Source organism: Aristolochia californica, unplaced genomic scaffold (assembly GCF_029961685.1).
Source record: "Aristolochia californica isolate CCGP_79_NKW_82.1479 unplaced genomic scaffold, dmAriCali1.0.hap1 SCAF_4, whole genome shotgun sequence".
Lineage (NCBI taxonomy): Eukaryota > Viridiplantae > Streptophyta > Magnoliopsida > Piperales > Aristolochiaceae > Aristolochia > Aristolochia californica.
In genome coordinates this window covers 9917561-9940660 of record NW_027182103.1, presented here as the reverse complement: position 1 = coordinate 9940660, position 23100 = coordinate 9917561, and the positions used below count along the sequence as shown (strand labels likewise).

The 23100-nt window shown below is 35.5% G+C and overlaps 1 protein-coding gene across 1 annotated transcript; it reads left to right on the top strand.

The window, feature by feature from the left end:
• Positions 1–677: 677 nt before the first annotated feature.
• LOC137963094 (probable 1-deoxy-D-xylulose-5-phosphate synthase, chloroplastic) lies at positions 678–22444 on the top strand. The gene is made up of 3 exons (XM_068810274.1): positions 678–881; positions 21924–22211; positions 22295–22444. Exons 1-3 carry the CDS (start codon positions 678–680, stop codon positions 22442–22444), a joined length of 642 nt encoding a protein of 213 aa, XP_068666375.1.
• The last annotated feature ends 656 nt before the right edge of the window (positions 22445–23100 follow it).

The window sequence follows — 23100 nt, the reverse complement described above, 5'->3', positions numbered from 1 at the left end:
TACATCATGTGTAGCTAGTTGGGAGTTCATGTTGTTCTCTCACCCCTAGCTTGAGGGGGAGTGTTGGCAGATAGGGTCCAAGCCCACACGACCAAGGAAGACTCACATATTGAAGTATGTTAGAAGATGGGCTCAAGCCCATAAGACCAAGGAAGACCCATGCATCTAAGAGAGATTTGAAGAAGGGCTCAAGGTCCACAAATCATGGAGAAGGCCCATAGGCCCACATACATTGATGGCAAGATGGTAAATAAAGGGTCATCTCATAGATATGTCATTGATATAATTATGTTAAAATTCTAGGGTTAAAACCATAAACCCTAAGTTTAGGGGTATTATTATAATATTGTAGTTTCATAAATCTATAAATAGAGTTTTAGGGGGAGGGTAAGCAATAATCAATTCCATAACCCTTCTTCCTCCAGTTTTTCTCCCAATGGGTTTCTTTCCCTTTTTCTCCATGGGCTAAATTCATGGAATCTTGAAAATCAACAGAGGTTCAGGCATATCATTGCTATTATGTGAAGAAGTTTGATGACTCCTACATCATTTTACTGCTATATGTTGAGGACATGTTGATAGCAGGTGCTTGCAAACAGGAAACAGATAATTCTAAAAGGGAGTTGTCAAAGAAGTTTGCAATGAACGATTTGGGTGCTGCAAAACAAATCCTTAGGATGAGGATTACTAGAGATACTGATGTCTTGGAATTGTCACAAGAAGAATATCTGAAGAAGGTGCTGAGAAAATTCAACACGAATGATGAAAAACTAGTGAGTACTCCTTTGGCTAGACACTTTAGGTCATCTAAGGAGCAGGATCGAGCCAGCATGGCCAGTGTGCCTTATGCTTCTGCTATTGGCAGTCTCATGTATGTTTTGGTGTGTACTAGACTAGACATAGCTCATGCAGTGGGAGTTGTGAGCAGATATATGAGTAGTCTGGGTGAATAATAGTCGGAAGCAATGAAGTGGATTCTCAATTATTTGAGAGGCACTGCAGACTCAACTTTATGTTTCAAAAAGTCAAGACTTTGGATTACAGGGTTATGTAGATGCTGACATGGCTAGAGAAATTGATGGCAGAAAGAGTACCATTGGGTGGTACACCAATTAGCTGGGTTTCAAAGTTACAAAAGATAGTTGTTTTTTCCACCACTGAGGCAGAATACATCACTGTGACCGAAGACAACAAAGAGATGGTATGGTTGCAGTCTTTCTGGGAAGAATTAGGTCTCAAACATAGGAAGAATGTGTTATATTGTGACAATCAGAGTGAAATTCATTTAGCAAAGAATCATGTTTATCATGCAAAAACAAAGCACATACAGGTGCGTTATCACTTCATCAGATTGACTCTGGAGGATGGAGTCTTAAAACTTGATAAGATTCAAGGGAGTCAGAATCCGGCTGATATGTTGATAAAGATTGTTACAATCGTGAAACTGAAGTTGAGTTCAACTTCAGTTTGACTTCTCTCTGAGGACTAAAAAGTTGTTGCCGTTGCAGAGGAGATATTGATGATGGATTAGTCTCCAAGTGGGAGATTATTAAGTTGTGGAGCCTAATTAATGCCCTACGCTGAAGGGCGTTGCTATTAGGGTTTTAATCATCTTAATCCAAGGAGCATCTCGAGTAGCTGCCCAAGAGGTTAGAGAGAAACACTTGTAAGTCTGCTATTTCTCTTGTAAACTATTTCATCTTCATAGTGGGTTACTGTTGCGGCAAAAGGCAAGACTTAGTCTCACTTTGAGGCAAACCTATATCAATCTTGTTGTGCTTTTCTATGTTTATTTTTTTTTCTTTTTTCGTGTTTATTATTATTGTTCTCGTTAGTTTGGAATTAGGGCATCTAATTCCTAACAGTGAGGACTGCATGATGCATTACTCCTAATTTCATCGACAAAAATAGAAAAGGAAAGTGAAACCCAACCTAAATAAAAAAAAAATCAAAAGCTATTTGGAGACAAATACAAATTAGTAAAATAAAATTTTAAATTCGAGATTAGAAAAACTCGATCTCAAAAGTGGACAACAGTTCTCGGCTGCACTCTGTAGTCGAGAAAGTTAGAGGAGATAAAGGAGAGAGAGGAGAGAGAGGAGTGGAGAGGGAGGAGAGTGAGATAGAGTACCTATTAGACTAAGACGTTGGAAGAAGCTACATTTTGAGTGGAGGAAGAAGAGGAAGAAGGTGTCTACGATTTTTTATTAGGTCGAAGTATGACCTTTTTCTAGGATACGGTTTTTCAGTCCGTCTTGGCTGGAAAACCTTAGCTGGAAAATTATATGATTCTTTTGGTAAAAAAAATCTAGGTAGATATGTGCTTTCAAGAAACAGGAGGGTGCAAATGGTTCCTGAAAATGTATTTCTACCAAGAAATATATTTCCAATATTTCCTGGAAAGGGCATTAACAGGACCTTATATTTTTTATTTTTTATTTTCCTAGTTGAGATAAAAAGTATGAAGATAAATTAGCTAGAGATCAAATTACCTTGCTTATCAGACACATCTTGATGAATAGATAAGGACTTGTCATTTTTTGTTGCCCTGTTGTTTTTATGACAGATGATAGAAATTAGCACATGGATAACAGTCACCATGAGTGGCTCTTATTAAGCTAATCTTTCTTTATAGTCTTACCCATGCATAAGTTAGGTCAAATTATATCCATATTTTTTTTATTAACCCATACATGTAAGCACCAAACAAATCGATGATTTTGACAAAAAATATGTTGATGAAAATAATTTCTATGGATATTGCTTCCTTCACTACTAAACAATGTATTTATTTCGATGGATCTAATGTATGCTTGTATTTTCTCATGAACTTCCAAGTGTGTCGAATTCAAAACTTTTCCGAAAAATGCACTTGGAAATTCATACGCAAATACAAACATTTATAGAGTATAAGACCTTAATAGCTCACGAGTTTGAATTTGCTATGAACCTGTAGTTGCAAATTCCATAAATAATAGATCTATCACTAGATATCCCTTAATGCATTAAAATATCACATAAAATATTTTTAATATGAAAATTGAGAAATAAATAAATAAAATTGGTTTTTCTTACAAGATTTGCTAACAACAATTCACATAAAATCCAATTTGATAGCTATCATCCTCATAAAAGAGCATGTTTTGTGGTAGCAAACTAGAATAACTTCCATATTTTGTCAATTGAGTATGAATTATGAACTTTTTTGTTTTATTTAATGTTGTTTTTTTTTTCTGAATAGACCATGAATTAGTATTTTATTTAATAATCACCTCAACTTTTGAGCAAAATAAACGATTGAATGATGCAACTTGGGCTTTTCTGTGGCAAATTCAAAATTAGTATTTACTCAGATTGACGATTTACCATATATTTATGTTTACTTGTTTTGGTTTGAGAGGGAATAGTGATTTAAGTTTTAATAAAGTGAATCATTTTCATGGTGTTAAATTTAGATTACTCTAAGAAAGAAAGGATAAGTGTGATGAAAGAGAAATACATTAATGGTAGGAGAAGGGTAGGTGACAAAAAATGTCAATGGTACAAAGAAAGGGGCACTAACAGTAGAAATAGGGAAAGAAAGATGCAAGAGAAAGAGAGGATAGAAAAAAAGGTCAACTAAAGAACAACAAAGTCATAAATTTAAAACTGGAAGAGATGAATGTTAGAAATGTTATTTTTTAAGTTGACCCATTATTAGGTAGTTTCCCTTAGATGTAGGAATAGTGGGACAATTGTAACTACCCATCATTTCGTTAGTATACGAAAGTTTTTCACTGTGAAGAGAAAGAGGATATGGTCTAGCAAAGTGGTATATGATTCCGTCAAGTGCACTTTTAATAGACTAGACATTTGTTATTGGAAATTCCTGGAATTAGTCTACCATGGCTTCCGCTTTCAGTTGTTTTATGAAATTAGATACGTGTATTCAGAAATTCTTCTTACATTTAGTATCATAGCAAAATCTCTGGTATGGCTGGCATTCCATTACATGTTATGGAAAAAAGGCTCGTCTCTTTTCATTCTGCCATAGAAAATTTCTTTTCTTTTTGTTTGGGAATCGAGGGAGGTTCTCTAGAGAGGCGACGTTGTTTCTGGATAGCGTCCCTGACTAGACATCGTCGTCTAGTTTCGATGAGACAATCTGAGGATCGCCGTGGACAATGGCCTATGAGCCCGCATGAGGGGAATGTCGTCGGTTGTCATTCGGATCCATGGATGGGATCGTCAATGAGAAGAGCTGAAAACGGGTGCTCACTGTATGTGCCGGCATCGACACCGGCCGATCCTTTCGACAGCACAAACCGACACAGTCGTACAGCGCATCAAAGGCACAGTGTGGGCCAATGTGGAGCTCTCGACAATCGACTTTAAGAGCCATGAGAGATCATTAATTTTCAGAGAGATGATGAGAGGGGTGTCGTGTGCGCCGGCAGTGTCAAATTCTCAACAATTGTAGATTCCCCCCATGCAAACCAGCGTCAAAGGAAGAGAGGTGTCATAATAGAGCGTTGTGTGCACCGGTGTGGTGCATCAGAAGAGGTTGTAGCCCCGATGGGTGGGTCCAAGCGAAGCCAAGGCCAGTGCAAAGTGCGTTGGCATTGAGCACACAACAGAGAATGTTGTCTGGACTCCCTTCATCCGATGCATCCTTGGCTCAGTGCATCGGAACAGAGCTAAGAGCTACATTGTGTGCACCAGCGGTGAGCTCATGTCGAAGCACAGCCAAAGCCGAGACCGTCGGCATCGTGGTCTCCAACTGTCTCACAGCGTTGTACATGCCAGAGCACCAAGAGGTGTTGTCTGCATATTGCATATGGCTGGAGGTTGAAGACAACCTCCCACACAGAGAAATATAAAAAAATTAAAAAATTTACATTGTGTCACATTGATGTGACACAGGTGTGTTGTGTTAGCCTGATACAACACGTGTCACACATGGATATATGTGATTAAACAATTAAAAATAAAAAAAATAAAAAAATGGGAATTTTGGTATTGAGAGAGGGATTTGAATCCACCTGAAACTAGCGGCTTAGACCCACTTTTCCCTCTCAATAGGAGTGTTATACTTGAAAACATTTAATCTATATAAGTATAACGGGAAAAAAACATATTTTGGTTTTAATGCTCTTTTCCCCTTATACATATGAATTAAATAGTTATGCATGCATATATGAATGTTTAATATGCATATTTTAGTTAATATTTTATTTATGAAAATTTTTATTTAAGTTTTATGCCTATTTTTGGTTGACCTAAATATAAGAAATTAATAATTGGCATAAATTTTAGTCAACTATTTTGATGTCATAATTTTTTTTTCATTTGAATAATTAAGTAATAGCCACAACATTCTTAATTATGAAAATGTCTAGTGACATTAAACTTAGTCACATATAGTTAATGACAATAAAATTTGTGATTAACTAGGGAAATATAATAATTTAACCCTATTGGATAATTTTTAAAGTTAAGTTATTAATTAGGAAGGGATATAAATATTTTAAAAAAAATTCTAGTTGCCCATAGGTCTAGAAAATTCCTTTAGAAATTTTTTTTAGCCCATCATAAAGTAATATAAAGCACTTATGTTTTATAATCTAAGCCCACAGGAAATATTATAATGACATGTTGATTTATTTATTTGAATTTATTGACATAAATATTCACTATGTAGTTTCATTACATGTTTTAGTAAGTATTGTTGTCAATTTTGCAGTTGTTCAAACTTTATTTGTTCCAAAGTTTGATTTCTCCAATATTATTCCTCTGAATATTGATAATTATGCACATTAGAAGGAGAAAATCCTCCTTGCATTAGGGTGTGTGGACCTTGATTTGGCACTTCGAGTGGATGAACCTCCAAGGCCCACAAAATCAAGTAGCCAAGTTGAGAAAACATCATATGATCTTTGGGAGGGATCCAATCGCTTAAGTTTGATGTTTCTCAAGTCTCACATTGGGAAGATTATTTGTCGGTTCATCCCTGATTGTACCAAAGCAAAAGAATATCTTTGTTGGAAGACACATCAAGATGCATCAAGGTAATATCCTTGCCCTCGTCAAGGAGGTGACACAAAGGGTAATTAAGTGCTCTTCTCATAAGGATGACACAAGGGTGTAATTATGTAAGATGATGTATGTCTACTTATGTCTTTTCCTTTTGAAAGTTTGTAACCTGAGGGGCATTGTAGTCATTGTAAACTTCCTTTACAAACTATAAATAGAGGCTCAAGGTAAGGGGTAGATCATCCCCTCTTCTCTCTAATCCATCCCTAGCCTTTCTCTCTTCTCCCTAGCTCTCTCGAGCTCCATCTCTCTCTAGTCGTCCCTCTCTTTCTCTCTTCTTCTTTCTTCCTCTTCTTTCTTCTCTTCTTTTTCTTCCTCTCCTCTATTTCACCCTCTACTCGAAGAACTTATCATGGGATCCTAAATCCAACATGGAATCAGAGCATTGGGCTTAGGATCTCGATATTAAGGTGGTGATTAAGATTATCTAGTCTCAGTTGGAGTACTTTCGAAGAAGCAAGGATTAGTTAAAAAAAAATTTGTTCTCTCCAATGACATTGGTACAAAGGCTCTGATCTCAGAAAAAGATGATAATTATGGTTTGATCCAGATAGAAACTTGAGAGTTATTTCTTTTTCTTTGATGGTAACTCTTTCATGGTGTATTGTTATACTCGGTTTGCAAATTCTGGTTCCATTAATTAAGCTCAGTTATGTTATTGATCTTGTGCATAAAAGTTTGTTGGAAGATAGGCCCCAAGCCTACACGACCAAGGAAGGCCCACATATCTAAGAGTATTATAAGATGGGCCAAACGACCAAAGAAGCCCCATAAGATGGGCCCAAGCCCATAAGAAGTAGGACCCACAATGATTACCATGAGTTGGCATCCTTGTCACATCAGTTGGAAGATCAAGAAGGACTCAAGAAAGTATCTTTATCTAATGGTCACGTCCAAGAAGAGTTTTAGTTTGAGTTAGGTTTGTCTTTTATCCATATTGAGTTATTTAATTCTGTTAGGACTTATCTTTAAGTGTTAGAGTTTGGGTGTAATTGGGACAAGGGTAGTTTTATTGTAATTGGACTCTTCTACGTTCCTCTTTTATAAATAGTGGTTCATGTACTCTGATTATAATAAGTCAATAAAATATTTATCTCTTCCATAAATTCAACATGGTATCAGAGCAGGTTCTGTGAGTTGACATGGTCAACCCACAAAGGTAATGTGATCCTTTTCTCTAAACCCTAAACCCTATGTCTAGGTTCGTAGTTATTTTTTTAAGTCCCTACACCCGTAGTTTGCTTTACGTTTTTCACCTCCATACTGAGCTTTTCATATTGCAAATAATATATCGACGAAAATATATTTGAGTCTAATTTCCAAAGATTTTTTTTCCAATTGGAGTTACCTACAAAAAGATCGATATTTGAATGAGTGAAGGTCAGATTACAAAAAAGCTCGAGCAGCAGTACAAAGCTTCAGATTCTGAGGTACTTTATGCTATAAAAAACTAGAGTTTATATGGAGAAATATATATCAAAAAAAATATTTGTAAGTATAATCTTTTACCTATTCAATTCATTTGTTATCTGAGCTATCTACAAAGAGAAATTGATATTTGAAGCTGCAAAGGTCAGATTACAAAAGAGGTTTGAGCAGTAGTAGAAAGCTTCAAATTCCGAGGTATTTTATGCTATCAAGAAAGAGAGAAGTATATATCAAAATAAATATATGTACATCTAATTTCTTACATATTCAACCAATTCTTGGTATGATTTTTCTATAAGGAGATATTGATCTTGGAAGAGTCAATGGTCATTTTGGAAAAAAAGGAGAAACAGTACTTAGTTCAGCCAAATGACAGAGAGCGAAATCTATTAGATTATTTATCTTCTGATAATTATATTTTTTGAAGTGAATTTATACTTGGATGAAAGGTTTTTAAGTCTAGTTTCAAAATGAAAAAATATCATGTCAATCTGATATATATTGAAAGATATATTCGAATTGGAAGAATCAAAGGTCATGTTGATATTCTGTTGCATTGAAAAATCATAATTTAAGCCCATTGTTTTGTGTCACTTTTTGAGTTGATATATCCGAAAAATATCTCACTTCTCCCTAGTTTGAGGGTTTATTTATGCATCTCTATTATATGGGCTTATTGCTACATCTATGATATTTGGTTCAAGCTGGGTTCACTGCCATTACCTCCCAGCTTGAGGGGGAGAAGTAGAAGAAGTACAAGAAAGAGGTATTTTATTCCATATGTTTTGGATAAGTTTATGTGACCAAAATATTCAAGAAAGGGAAACACAAAAGATGAAGCGTCTGCATCTAAGAAAAAATATTTATATCAGGATTATGATTATTTCATGGGTCCTTCTATAAGGTTTATTATTTTGGTTCATGTTATATGTGTTGGAAGATGATCGTGTTATATTCAGCTGCAGTTATTATGTCTCTTTGGGGACATTACTATTGAAGAAGTGGTGGCCTCATATCATCATTTATTTTTCCCCATAAAAAAGATCAAAATTATTTGTGGTTGGGAGTCCATGACAGAGGAACTTCATCCTCGTAAAAAATATCAAAATTATTTGTGGTTGGAAGTCTATGACGAAGGAACTTATTATTGCATTTATGTTATACCCCCCTGAATTTACCAACTGGGTCTCAAGGAAGAGAGCACCAGCATGAGGGGGAGTGTTGGAAGATTGGAGGACTACCATTTTATACAAAAAGATATTATATATCATTTGTAGTAAATTGGGAGTTCTTGATGTTCTCCCACCCCCATCTTGAAGGGGAGTGTTGGATGATAGGGCTCAAACCCACACAACCAAGGAAGGCCCATATATCTAAGAGTATTATAAGATGGGCCAAACGACCAAAAAAGGCCCACAAGATGGGCTCAAACCCATAAGAAGTAGGACCCACAATGATTACCATGAGCTAGCATCCTTATCACATCAGTTGGAAGATCAAGAAGGACTCAAGAAAGTATCTTTATCTAATGATCACGTCCAAGAAGAGTTTTTGTTTGAGTAAGGTTTGTCTTTTATCTTTATTGAGTTATTTAATTATGTTAGGACTTATCTTTAATTTTTAGAGTTTGGGTATAAATGGGACAAGGGTAGTTTTATTGTAATTGGACTCTACTACCTTCCTCTACTATAAATAAAGGTTCATGCACTCTGATTATAATAAGTCAATAAAGTATTTCTCTTTTCCATAAATTCAACAAAGTTGATTTTGTTGCTTAGAAAAAATACCTATAAACAAGCTCTTATGGTTTACATAATTGAAGCTCATTGATCTCATGTGTTTTTTGCACTGTTGATTTGGTTATATGCTGCTTATTAGATGTGCTACCAAGACCTCCCTTGGAATTTGGAAGAAGAATATGAATCCAGAAAATAATTTAAACCTTCTATAATTGAGTTATTTCCTGGATCATCTTGCCAAAAATCTCTCAAAGATAAAGGAAAGTTAAAGGTGGGATGCATGTTGGCATGTTCAACATAGAAGGAAAGTTTCCTTCTTAAAAGAGATTTGATTTGGGGTTAATTGTTGTTTTGAAGATTGAGTATCTTCCTACATGGTATGATAATACGTGGATTACCCAAATTTTCCACTCTTTGAATGCTTGCATGAGTCAAGATTGATGTTGAATGCAACTTACCTTAAGTATCTCTCATTTGATGCCTGAAATAAGTATTCCTTCCTTGCTCAGCTAAGGGTTAATGTTAAGACTTCCATGCTTAGAAATTTATGAGATCCACCTTCTATTTGATATAGATTCTTTCTATTTGATGAAATATTGTTGATTAAAATAAAGCTTGGGTTGCCACTAGCTTGGGTTGGTTCCTCTTTCCCCTCTCGGCTGGGTAAATTGCTTTGAGTGGTTGGGTTGGATCAAGTTGGTGAAACAAGTGCATTGAATATTTACTGGTGATGGATGAAGATCATATGAACATGAGGGGTAAAAGTGACTTACTAAATATTACCACAATACCCTTGAGAGGGTTATCAAATTACTTGACTTGAGCTCATTCGGTTAAGAGATTCCTTATCAGTAGAGATCTCTTAGAACATTTGTCTAAATTAGCTTCACCCATAGGAGAAGATGATAGTTCCTATGTTAAATGACTCAAAATGACACACTTGTCATTAGTTGGCTCATTAATAGTATGGAGGAACATGTGGCTAATAATGTTATCCAACTTGAGACCGCAAGGAAAATATGGGACACTTGCTCCAAGTTGTATTCTAGTATCGAAAATTTACAAAATTTATATGATGTGTTTCAAAACATGTTTACTAAAAAAATAATGAGAGAGACTGCTTGAGTTCTTGGCTAGATTAAGAGGGTTGATTTAGGAGTGGAAACTTTCTCATCCCTATTCAACCAATATATCAATTCAAGAAAAGCAAAGGGAGGTCATAGCAACTACTATTTGTTTGCCCAATATTAAGCCATATCTTGAAGTGGCCAAAATCCAACTACTTAGCTCCTCTTCACTTCCATCATTTGATGACATCACTAAAACTTTACTTCCAATACCAAATATTTCCTCCACCTCTCATACTAAAGTATCATTAGCTATGTACTCAAGAAATAGGGGTACAATTTCTACCACCCAAGAGCACGGTTGAAATTATAGAAGTTGAGCAAGAGGTGGCAAGAGTGACTCTGGTCCTTCAAGGTCAGACCACCGAGTATCCACTCACTGTGGTGGACTGAACCACCTGGTGGATACCTGTTGGAAGCTTCATAGCCAACCATGCCTCAGTTCAAAATGAGAAAAATTCTACCCAATTCAAGTCACAATGAGGAAAGCAGACTCTCACCAATGATGATTATGATCTCTTCTAGAGGATGAAAACTCTGATGGTATCTCCTCCATTTTCTCCAACACCTTCAACTATTGTTGCTGCCACCACTGCTTCAGGTATGCTTTTTATCACTTCCTCCTCATCATCCTGGATTATCGGCTTGGGGGTTTCGAGCAAGTTACAGGTAATAACAGTCTGTTACATTCCCCATCTACTTGTCTAGCAAGTAAGTTTGTTACCATGCTCGACTGATCCCAAACCAAAGTTCTTGGAAAAGGATCCTCCTGTGTTACACCATCTCTTCAACTTATCGATGTTTTATTTGTCCCTCAATTTCCTTCAAATTTTTTATCTATAAACCATATAACCAAACGTTTTAATTGCTCTATCACCTTCTCACCTTCTTCTTGTGTCTTTTAGGATCTCACTATGAAATAGGTGATTGGTGGCGGCCATGAATAGGGGGACTTTATTACTTGAACGTGCCTCTAGTTACTGCGATTGCCACTTCTCAAACAGAGGCAAGGTTATGGCATAATCAACATGGTCATCCATCCACAACATCACTGCAACACTTACTTCGATCCTTTAAAACTTTACCAACTTTCAATTGTGAAGCCTGTCAATTGAGCATATACTAGAGGACACCATATTCTCCTCAAACCAAACTTAAAGTGTTGAATTTAGGACCACTTTAGTGAAATCTCGAGCAAGGTGGGAGAGGGAAAAAGAAAGAGAGAGAGAGCTCTCGGGTAGAGAGGAGAGAAGAGAGAGAAAAAGAAAAAGAGTTTAGGCTAGAGATGAAGTCTTCATGAGAGAGAGAAGAAAAGTGGAAAACTGCTTCTCTTTCTTATATTAATTTGAGTACAAACACCTCTATTTATAGTAGATAAAAGTAGTAGAGTCCAAGTACAATTAAACTACCATTCTCCTAATTACATCCAAACTATAACTCATAAAGATATGTCTATCATAATAAAATAACTCAACATAATTTAGAAGACTAACATAACTCGAACTAAAACTCTTCTATGAGGACGTGATCATATGATAAAGATGTTAGCTCGTGGTTATCATTGTGGATTCCACTTGATCTTCAAATCTTCCAACTCATGTGATAAGGATACCAACTCGTGGTTATCTTTGTGGGTCCCACTTGATCTTCAAATCTTCCAACTCATTCCAGCTCGTGCTTCATGTTGGAAGACAGGGCCCAAGCCGACACGACCAAGGAAGGATCACTTATCCAAGTGTATTAGAAGATAGGCCCAAACCCATAAGACCAAGGAAGACCCATGCAACCAAGAGATATAGTAGACGGGCTCAAGGTCCACATATAAAAGAGAAGGCCCATAGGCCCACATACAAGATGGCTAGATGGTAAATAAAGGGTCCTCTCATAGAGATGACATTGATGTAATTAAGTTAAAGTTCCAAGGTTAAACCCTAAACCTTAAACCCTAAGTTCAGGGGTATTATTGTAATATAATAGTTTCATAAATCTATAAATAGAGCTTCAGGGGGAGGGTAAGGAAAATCAATTGCATAACCATTTTTTCTCCTGTTTTCTCCCAATGGGTTTCCTTCCCTTTTTCTTCATGAGCTAAATTCATTGAGTCCTGAAAATCAACATGGTATCAGAGCTATGAATTTCAAGACTCCCATCTATGGTTTCAGATTCAAAGAAATCCCTTATTTTTTTCTTTGCTCATATTGTTGTTATTTGTTTTTTCTCCCGTAGTTGTTTCATAGTGCCCTGGTTTTTATTGCTTCCATACTCAAGCCAAGCCCATCTCAAAGTATTGCTTTTCTTCCTCTCTTTGTGGCTATTTCTTCTTAGCAGCCCTCCTCTCTTTGTCGGTGTCATACGAAAAACAGAAAGAAGAAAACTGGAGAAGAGCGAAGGGTGAAGAGTTTGCAGTGAAGGCGCTGTTTAAATCTCTCCATCTCCATGGTTAAATACTCAAAGGAAAATTATTTTATGTGTTGTTTGTGAAGGCTATGATCAGTGTCTTGTTCTCCATGGAAGCCATCCTCAGCGCGCTCTTGAGCCAATCTCGTTGGCTGCACCTTCGTTGCTGGTCATTTACAGCACTCTGAGCGCTAGGGAACAACGAGGAGCCTAGCGTCTAATCTTCCCTCTTTGACACTAGCCAAAGAGATCGGAAAACCAGAGATGCAGCCGAGAAAGTTTCGGCTTCTAGCCAGAGAAGAAATATACGATTCTTTATAAACCAAGAGAGCGACTTAAAACGACATCTTTCTAGATTTCAGGCAGGAGTAGAAATGGATATCTCGGTAAACTGGTGCTACTTGGTTTTCAAGTGGCAGCAAAACAATCTAGAAAAGAAATCTTGAAGACGAAAACGTACAAGGAAATTTTTGAAATCTACTATTAACACTTCCGAAAATAGCAATGAGATATGATTTTCTACCGCTTAACAAAAATTGAGACCTTCCAAAAATAAGCAGAGCGTTGTCAGATGGCAACCTTCCAAACAGCAACGCAAAATAATTCATCTAACATAGATGGCAGCTATGTTCGTCCAGAAACGGCAACATAATCCGTCCAGAAACAGTGACACAACAACTCAGAAGATAAATTTTGAAAGAGCGTCCAAAACAGAGATAAGAAAATTCATGGAGTTTGCAGCATGAGGTGGTATTTGTGCTCTATTTCCATAAATGATTAAGATAGAGATGGCAGCAACAAATATATTCTTAGGAAATCATGGTAGGAATTCTCGACGACTTCCTCGTCGTGAGAAGTCATCGTCTTTAACATAGATAACGTCTCTAATTTTCCAGCTAGCACAAGGTTGCTGGAAAAATATTCAGAGGATAACTTCAGAATTCTCGGAAGATGAGAGGCAGCAACAAAGAAATTCCTGGTTGCTAGCTTGATGAAGGAGATACAGGCTTCAGTGATTGATAAATAGTGGCAATAGAGAACCAAGAAAAAACTAACAAGATGACGGAAATAAAAAAACTAAGCAACGATAGAACAAAGAAAAAAATATGGGTTTTTTTTAATCCCTAAAAACCATATATGTGAATTTTGAAAATCAATGCTTTGATACCATATTGATTTTCAGGACTCCATGGATATAGCTCATGGAAAAGAGAGAGACCCATTGGGAGAAAACTGGAGGAAGAAGAGGTTAAGGACTTGATGTCCTAACCCTTCCCCTAAAGTTCAATTTATAGATTAATCAAACTATTGTATTACAATAATACCCCTAAACTTAGGGTTTAGGGTTTTAACCCTGAAACTTTTACCAAATTATATCAATGCCATCTCTATGAGATGACCCTTTATTTACCATCCTGCCATCATTGTATGGACTTATGGGCCTTCTACTTGATCTATGGACCTTGAGCTCATCTTCCACATCTCTTGGATGTGTGAGTCTTCTGATACTATGTTGATTTTTCAAGACTTCATGGATTTAACTCATGAAGAAAAAAAGAGAAAGACCCATTGGGAGAAAACTGGAGGAAGAAGAGGTTATGGACTTGATGTCCTAACCCTTCCCCTAAAGCTCAATTTATAGATTAATCAATCAACTGTATTACAATAATACCCCTAAACTTAGGGTTTAGGGTTTTATCCCTGGAACTTTAACCAAATTACATCAATGTCATCTCTATGAGATGACCCTTTATTTACCATCCTATCATCATTGTATGGGCCTATGGGTCTTCTCCTTGATCTATGGACCTTGAGCCCATCTTTCACATCTCTTGGATGTGTGGGTCTACTGATACCATGTTGATTTTCAGGACTCCATGAATTTAGCTCATGGAAAAAAAAAAAAAAAAGACCCATTGGGAGAAAACTGGAGGAAGAAGAGGTTATGGACTTGATGTCCTAACCCTTCCCCGAAAGCTCAATTTATAGATTAATCAAACTATTGTATTACAATAATACCCCTAAACTTAGGGTTTAGGGTTTTAACCCTGAAACTTTAACCTAATTACATCAATGCCATCTCTATGAGATGACCTTTTGTTTTCCATCCTGCCATCATTGTATGGGCATGTGGGCCTTCTCTTTGATATATGGGCCTTGAGCCCATCTTCCACATCTCTTGGATGTGTGGGTCTTCCTTGGTCTTATGGGCTTGGGCCCATCTTCCAATACACTTGGATATGTGGGTTTTCCTTGGTCGTGTGGACTGGGGCCCTATCTTCCAACATAAAGCTATGTGCATGCTCTAGAGAAGTTGATATAGGTAAATATTTGAGGCTTGTGGGAAAGCTTATCTACATCAAAGTGACTAGATCAGATATATCATATACAGTGAGTGTGGTGAGTCAGTATATGCACAAACCACAACTTACCCATTGGCAAGCCTTGGAAAAGATACTAAGATATTTAAAAGGAGCCATGGGAAAAGAGTTTCTCAATAAGAATCATTGCCACTAAAACATAGAAGAATTTTTAGATGTAGATTGGGTTTAATCACCTGATGATAGCAAGTCCACTTCAGGGTATTATACCTTAGTTGGAGGTGAGCTAGTTACATGGAGAAACAAAAAGCAAAATGTGGTTGCAAGGTCCAGTGCAAAGGCAAAATACAGAGCTATGGCCCACACAGTCAGTGAGCTCCTATGGATTAGATCTTTTTTTATTGAATTGGGATTCTATAAAGGAGCTTCAATGGAATTATATTGTGACAACCAGACGACCATTCATATCACTTCAAATCTTGTCTTGCATGAGAGGACAAAACACAATAACGTAGACTGCCATTTTATACGAGAGAAATTTCAGGTTGGTATCTTATCTCGCAGTCATGTTTCATCACAAGGGCAGGTGGTAGACATTCTTACAAAACCTGTCACATTCAAGATCTTAACCACTATATACGGCAAGCTGGGTATCTATAATGTTTTCTCCCCACCAACTTGAGGGGGAGTGTTGGAAGACACCTAAAGTGGCATCAAAGTAATAACCTTACCCACGTCAAGGAGGTGGCATAAAGGGTAATTAAGTACTCTTCTCATAAGGATGGCACAAGGGTGTAATTATATAAGATGATGTATGTCTACTTATGTCTTTTCCTTTTGAAATCTTGTAGCCCTAAGGGCATTGTAATCACTGTAACCTTCCTTCATAAAATATAAATAGAAGGTCAAGGTAAGGGTTAGATCATTCAATTCTCCCCTCTTTTATCAAATTCGTCCCTAGCCTTTCTCTCTTCTTCTTTCTTCCTTTTTTTTTCTTCTCCTCTTCTTCTTCCTCTCCTCTCTTTCACCCTCTACTCAATGACCTTATCATAGGATCCTAAATCCAACAATCTTCAAGCTATTCAGGACCAGTTTGAAACTTCTAACAAGGCATTAGCAATCACCTTGATGAGGAAAATGTGTTCCATGAAGTTGAATTGCACCAAAGGTGTGTGAGCACATCATGCAGATGGCGGACATAGCCGCTAGACTGAAATCATTAGAGATTGAGATTTCTGAGTCATTTTTGGTTCACTTCATCCTTTACTCACGCCCGTTTGCTTACAAACCCTTTAAGATCTCTTGCAACACACATAAGGAGAAATGGTCAATTAATGAACTTTTAACCATGTGTATACAAGATGAAGGGAGGCTTGAATCATGAGAGGATTGAAAGTGCACATTTGATAACTTGTGGCAAGAAGCCATTTAAGAAAGGGAAGGGAAAAACACCTCTTAATCAAGTTAATAAGAAAGATGTCAAATGCTTCTTTTGCAAGAAGAAAGGACATATAAAGAAGACTTATCCCAAATTCAAGCATTGACTTGAAAATAAAGGTAATCTCATTTCTTTATTGTGTTTTGAATCTAATATGGTTAATGTTTCTTATAACACTTGGTGGATTGATTCTGGTACTACAATCCATCTTGATAGCACCATGTAGGGCTTCCTAAACCAACGAAAACCGATGAAAAGTGAATGTGTCATCTATTCAGGAAATAAAATGGGTTCACATGTTGAGGCGATTGGAACCTATAAACTTGTCCTTAAATCTAATTTTGTTTTATGATCTTGAAAGGACTTTTTATGTTCTATCCTTTTCAAGAAACCTTATTTCAGTTTCTAGACTTTTACCTTGTGGTTTCAGTTTCAATTCCATTGGTAATTCCGTTCATTTGTATAAAGACAAAATATTCTTGGTGGAAAAGGTATTTTGGATGATGGGTTATTTAAACTTCTTTTAGATTTACTCTTGATTGTAGTCTTACAATTGTGCGTGGTACTAATATTGGCAATAAACGTGGTGTTATAAATGAGAAATCTTCCATGTTGTGGCATAAGAGATTAGGTCATATCTCCATTGATAGGATTAAGAGATTAGTAAATGATGGAGTCCTTGAGGCTATTGATTTTACTAATTTTGGTACTTGTGTGGATTGCATTAAATAAAATCAGACTAAAAAGTACAAGAAATGTACCAGGTGAACTTATGATATTTTAGAGATTATACAAACTGATATTTTACGTCCTTATAATGCATATTTTAATGGTCAAAGATATTTCTTTACATTTATTGATGACTATACATGATATATGTATCTCTATTTGCTTTATGATAGAAGTGAAACACTATTTGCATTTAAGGTCTATAAAACAACAATAGAGAAACAATTCGGGAAATATATTAATATCATGAAGTCAGATAGAGGTGGTGAATATTATAGTAGGTACACTCAAAAGGAACAATTGTCAAGTCTATTTTCAAAGTTTCTTGAGGAAAAAGGTATTGTGGTACAATACACAATGTCGGGCTCACTATCTCAAAATGGTGTGGATAAAAGGAGAAACTGAACATTAATGGACATGGTGAGGAGTATGGTTAGTAACTCCGATCTCCCATTGTCTTTAAGGAGTGACGCTCTAAAAATTGCAACATATGTACTAAATAGGGTTCCAACCAAGGTAGTTCACACAATGTCGATTGAGTTATTAAAAGGTTGGAAACCTAGTTTAAGGCATGTACATGTTTGGGGTAGCCCAACTAAAGTTTGAATCTATAATCCACATGAGACAAAGTAAGACTCTAGAACAATCAATGGATATTTCATTAGCTATGAAGAAAAATCTTAAGGGGAATAAGTTTTATTGTCCATCTCGTGCAACGAAAATTGTGGAATCTAAGAATGCAAGGATCCTTGCAAATGAGGAAATTAGTGGGAGTAGCCAACCTCGAAACTTAGTTTTTGAGGAGCATAGCAGTTATCAACCTACTCCTACATCTTCACATAGATTGGTTGTGTTTCATTATAATCATCAGGATTCGATTACTCAAACCAAATAATAGTTGAAGAACCACATCATCATGAGGATATTCCTATAGATCCAGTTACTCAACATTCGCAACCTAAAAAAGTTGAAGTAACATTAAGAAGGTTTTCAAGAGTTAGGAAACTTGCAATTTCTTCAGATTATGTTGTGTACCTTTAAGAATCTGACATGGACATTAGTGTTGAAGATGATCCTATTACGTTTTCACAAGCTGTATGTGGAAATACATCCCCAATATGGAATGATGCCATGAGAGAAGAGTTGGATTCAATGGCTAATAACCAAGTACAAGATCTTATTGAATTGCCTAAAAGGGGGAAGGCCATGCCTCTTTAAGCAATATTAAAAGATACAAGTCAAGACTTGTAGCCAAAGGATTTAATCAACAAGAAAGAATTGATTATCATGATACCTTCTTTCCTATTTCAAAGAATGTTTAATTTCAGACGAATATGGCATTGGAAGCTCATTTTGATATGGAGTTACATCAAATGGATGTGAAAACGGTTTTCCTCAATGGATACCTAGAGGAAGAGATTTATATGAAATAACTTGAATGTCACATTTCAAAGGGGAATGATCACTTGGTTTGTAACCTGAATAAATCTATATATGGGCTAAAACAAGCCTCCAGTCAATGGTATTTAAAATTTCATGATGTGATTTCTTCATTTGGTTTTACAAAGAATATCATGGATCATTGTATGTACTATAAGATTAGTGGGAGCAAAACAATTTTTGAAGTCCTATATGTAGATGGTATTCTATTTGCTTCAAGTGATTTAGGTTTATTTCATGAGATTAAACGATTTCTCTTGATGCAATTTGATATGAAGGATATGGGTGAAACTTCTTATGTCATAGGCATAAAGATTGAAAGAAACAGATTCCGAGGGACATTAGGATTGTCTCAAGAAACCTATATTAATACAGTTTTAGAGAGATTTTATAAGAAGAATTGTTAATCTAGTGTTGCACCTATTGTCAAGTGTGACAAGTTCAATTTGGAAAGGTCCAAGATGTGGTTTGGAGAAGGAACAAATGAAAAAAAACATTCTTTATACTTCCACAGTTGGGAGTTTAATGTATGCTCAGGTTTGCACAAGACCTGACATTGCACATGCAGTTGGAATGTTAGGCAGATATCAAAGTAACCCAGGTTTTGACCATTGGAGAACTGCAAAGAAAGTCATGAAATATCTTTAAGGGACTAAAGACTACAAGCTTACATATAAGTGATTTGATCATCTGGAGGTGATTGGATATTTAGACTCTGATTTTGTTGATTGCCTTGACTTGAGAAAGTCAACATCATGATAAATTTTCTTATTAACTGGAGGGGCCATTTCTTAGAGAATGTAAAAACAATCTTTGATTGCTATTTCTACCACATAAGCAAAGTTTGTAGCAGGTTTTGAAGCTATATGGTTGTGGGGTTTTATTTATGGGTTTGAAATCGTTGATACAATTTCCAAGCCATTGAGGATTTGCTACGATAATTCCACTACAGTATTTTTGGCCAAGAACAATAAGAGCGAAAGTCATAGTAAACACATTTGATATTAAGTATTTAGCTATTCGAGAACATGTTAAAACAAACAAAATGGTTGTGGAGCACATCAACACTGGATTGATAATTGTAGACCCGTTGACAAAAGGTCTACCACCTATTACAAAGGACACATTAAACATATGAAACTCAGTTCTACTATGTAGTTTTTATGTGATTGAGATACCCTTTATATTTGTCTCAATTTTTGTCAATTGAAAAAAAATATCTATTAATTTCATGTTTGTCTTCTCTTATTTAGTCGTATACATGAAGTTTAGATAATGACAATGTATGTTTAAATTTTGGTGATCCTAAATGAGCATTTGGAAGTTCATCCATAAATAAATGTGCAATATATGGTTCTCATTTAAAGGAAAAAGTTGCATTGTAATACAAAGGTAATACCTGCTCTAAAGGACTTTTACTGTCACGATTCATGCAATTTAAATTTTTTTTTGGGTATAAGGATATTATACTCATAGGAAATTTTTTGACGATGTAACAATATTGAATAGTACATATTAAGTATTGAATGGTTAAATGGGAGAATGTTAGAAACGTTTTCTTTTTAAGTTGACTTATTAGTTTCCATTAGATGTAGGGATAGTAGGACAATTGTAATTGCCCATCACTTCCAACTTCTCGTCTTTTTATGGGAAAGAGAATTTGAGAAGTTGTGTGTGAACTAGCAAAGTTGCTAGTGATTCCATCAATTGCACTTTAGATAGATTAGACATTTGTTTATGAAAATTCCTGGAATTTGTCTGCCATGGCTGGAGTTATGTATCTCGGCTTCCACTTTTCAGTCGTTTTATGAATTTCATACATGTATTTAAAAATTCTACTTCTAATGAAAAGAATGAACAAAATTTAGAAATTGGAATGGTTAAAATTGAAAGTACAATGACCTTCCTTACAAGAAGAAAGTATACAAAATTAGAAAACGTCTTACAAGGTTAACCAAGGCGTAGTGATATCAATGATGCATTTTTGTGTATTATTAGATACTTTTTATATTTTGAAAAAATCCCAAATAATACACAATATATGTCATATCATAATTCTTATTTTTAGTAATTTTTTGCATGAAGCGTACAACTTGATAGATTTTATTGGATTTTAAAGATCTCGATATAAAACACAATATCAAGATACACAACCCTATATATGGGCCACAAAATTCTAAGGAATCTTGCCTTAAGTGCACTTAGCATTTTGGTATAAAAGCTACTGGCAAGTATCTAAATGTGATTCAATATCTGTCATGAACAATTATTATTCCATTCTCTACATTCTATTGCTGTTTTTAAAATGCTACATATTTAATTATGCATATTTGATTGATACAACCATCAATATACCATTTATACACATTTTATTGGAAGTGTTAATCCATTATCTAAAATTAGGTGCAACCAACTTTTAATTTGACTATAAAGTTTTAATTGAATAGTTAAATGCTTGATTTTTTAAGTTTTTTAATCAAATTTTAATGATACGATAAAAAATAATGGTATTGTTGTTAAATTCTGTTGACTAATGAATGATATTGTTGATTCATTGTACACTAACCCCTTAGTCTAATGAAGGGGGGGTTAGTCCACAATGAAGTGGAAAATTGAATTGAAGTGAGATAATTGTTTCCACTTCAACTCATGTTTGGGTGTTAGTCCAGGCCAGTTGAAGTGGCTGGAAAATAGATTCCAATGTTAGTGCTTGGAAAACAGATTTCAATGTCCTTTTCTAAATAAATGATTATAGTTTATTATAAATTAAAACAATAATTACGTGTGACTACAATAAATTATATAAAATTAATAAAAAATTTAAAAATAACATAAGGAAATATAATAAATAAACATAATGGTTTAATTAATTATAAAAATTGGATAGTTAAACCAATTAATGATTATAGTTTATTATAAATTAAAACAATAATTACGTGTGACATGAATAAATTATATAAAATTAATAAAAAATAAAAAATAACATAAGGGAATATAATAAATAAACCTAATGGTTTAATTAATTATAGCAATTGGATAATTAACCAATTAACGATTACAATTCATTATAAATTAATATACTAATTACATGACTAGAATATATTATATAAAATTATTAAAAATTAAAAAATAGCATAAGGGAATATAATAAATAAACATAATGGTTTAATTAATTTTAGCAATTGGATAATTAACCTATTAATGATTAAAATTAATATAGAATCTGCAACAGGTTGGAAGAGGGAGAATTTTGATAGAGGGTGAACGAGTGGCTCTTTTGGGCTATGGAACAGCAGTGCAAAATTGTTTGGCTGCGGCATCTCTTATTAAACAACATGGTTTACAAATCACAGTTGCAGACGCACACTTCTGCAAGCCATTAGATCAAGCTCTTGTTCGCAGCTTAGCTAAATCACATGAGGTTTTGATTACTGTAGAAGAAGAAGGATCCATTGGTGGGTTTGGTTCCCATGTTGTTCAGTTCATGGCTCTTGACGGACTTCTTGATGGTTCTGTAAAGGTAACATGCCCATATTCTTCCTATGCAATGCAATATTTCTCTTTGTACTTGATGTCTACTAACAATGTGGCTCCCCCATGCAGTGGAGACCATTGGTTTTACCTGATAAGTACATCGACCATGGATCACCGGGTGATCAAATGGTAGAGGCCGGCCTAACACCATCTAATATAGCTGCAACTGTGTTCAATATTTTGGGACAAACAAGAGAGGCCCTTGCAATCATGACCTAGGGAAAGAAAGATTACAGGAGGCAAAAACTGCCCTCAAAAGTGTAAAATACAAGTTCAACAGGAAGATATCAAACTTTTTTTACTTTACTTATGATGTGTACAATTTAGTTGGCAATGAACCTTTGTTGAAGAAAGTTAATGCACCAAAACCATTTCACTCGATCCAATGCACAATGGGCTTTGAGTTTTCAAAATACCTTCTCCAAATTTCTAATAGAAATTCTACAATCTTCATTGGTTTTATTTAATCCTCAAAGTAGACCGTATATAAAAACCAAACATTTAACTAAAAACATGAATAAATACCCAAATTGACAGATACATCTGTAATGCCCCCTTGCAACCATCAGACAGATTTAATCTCTTCTCCACCACTGCGAGAGAGGGTGAATGAAATTTCTGTAATCCAGTTCCATCAAAACAAGACAGCTATAGAAAGCCACTCTTAGGAAGTATTGGCCAGTGATTCAATTAAGAGCTGGTATCCCTCTGGAACAGGAGTTTGAACTTGCACACACTCCGCCAATGCAGGTACATCAGAATTGACATCCAGAAACTTAGCCAACAACAGCAGCAAATGGAAATCAGAAATTCTTTTTACAAATGGAAGGCTTTTTGCATGGTCTAAGTGGGTCTTCAGTGCCCTCATGGTGACT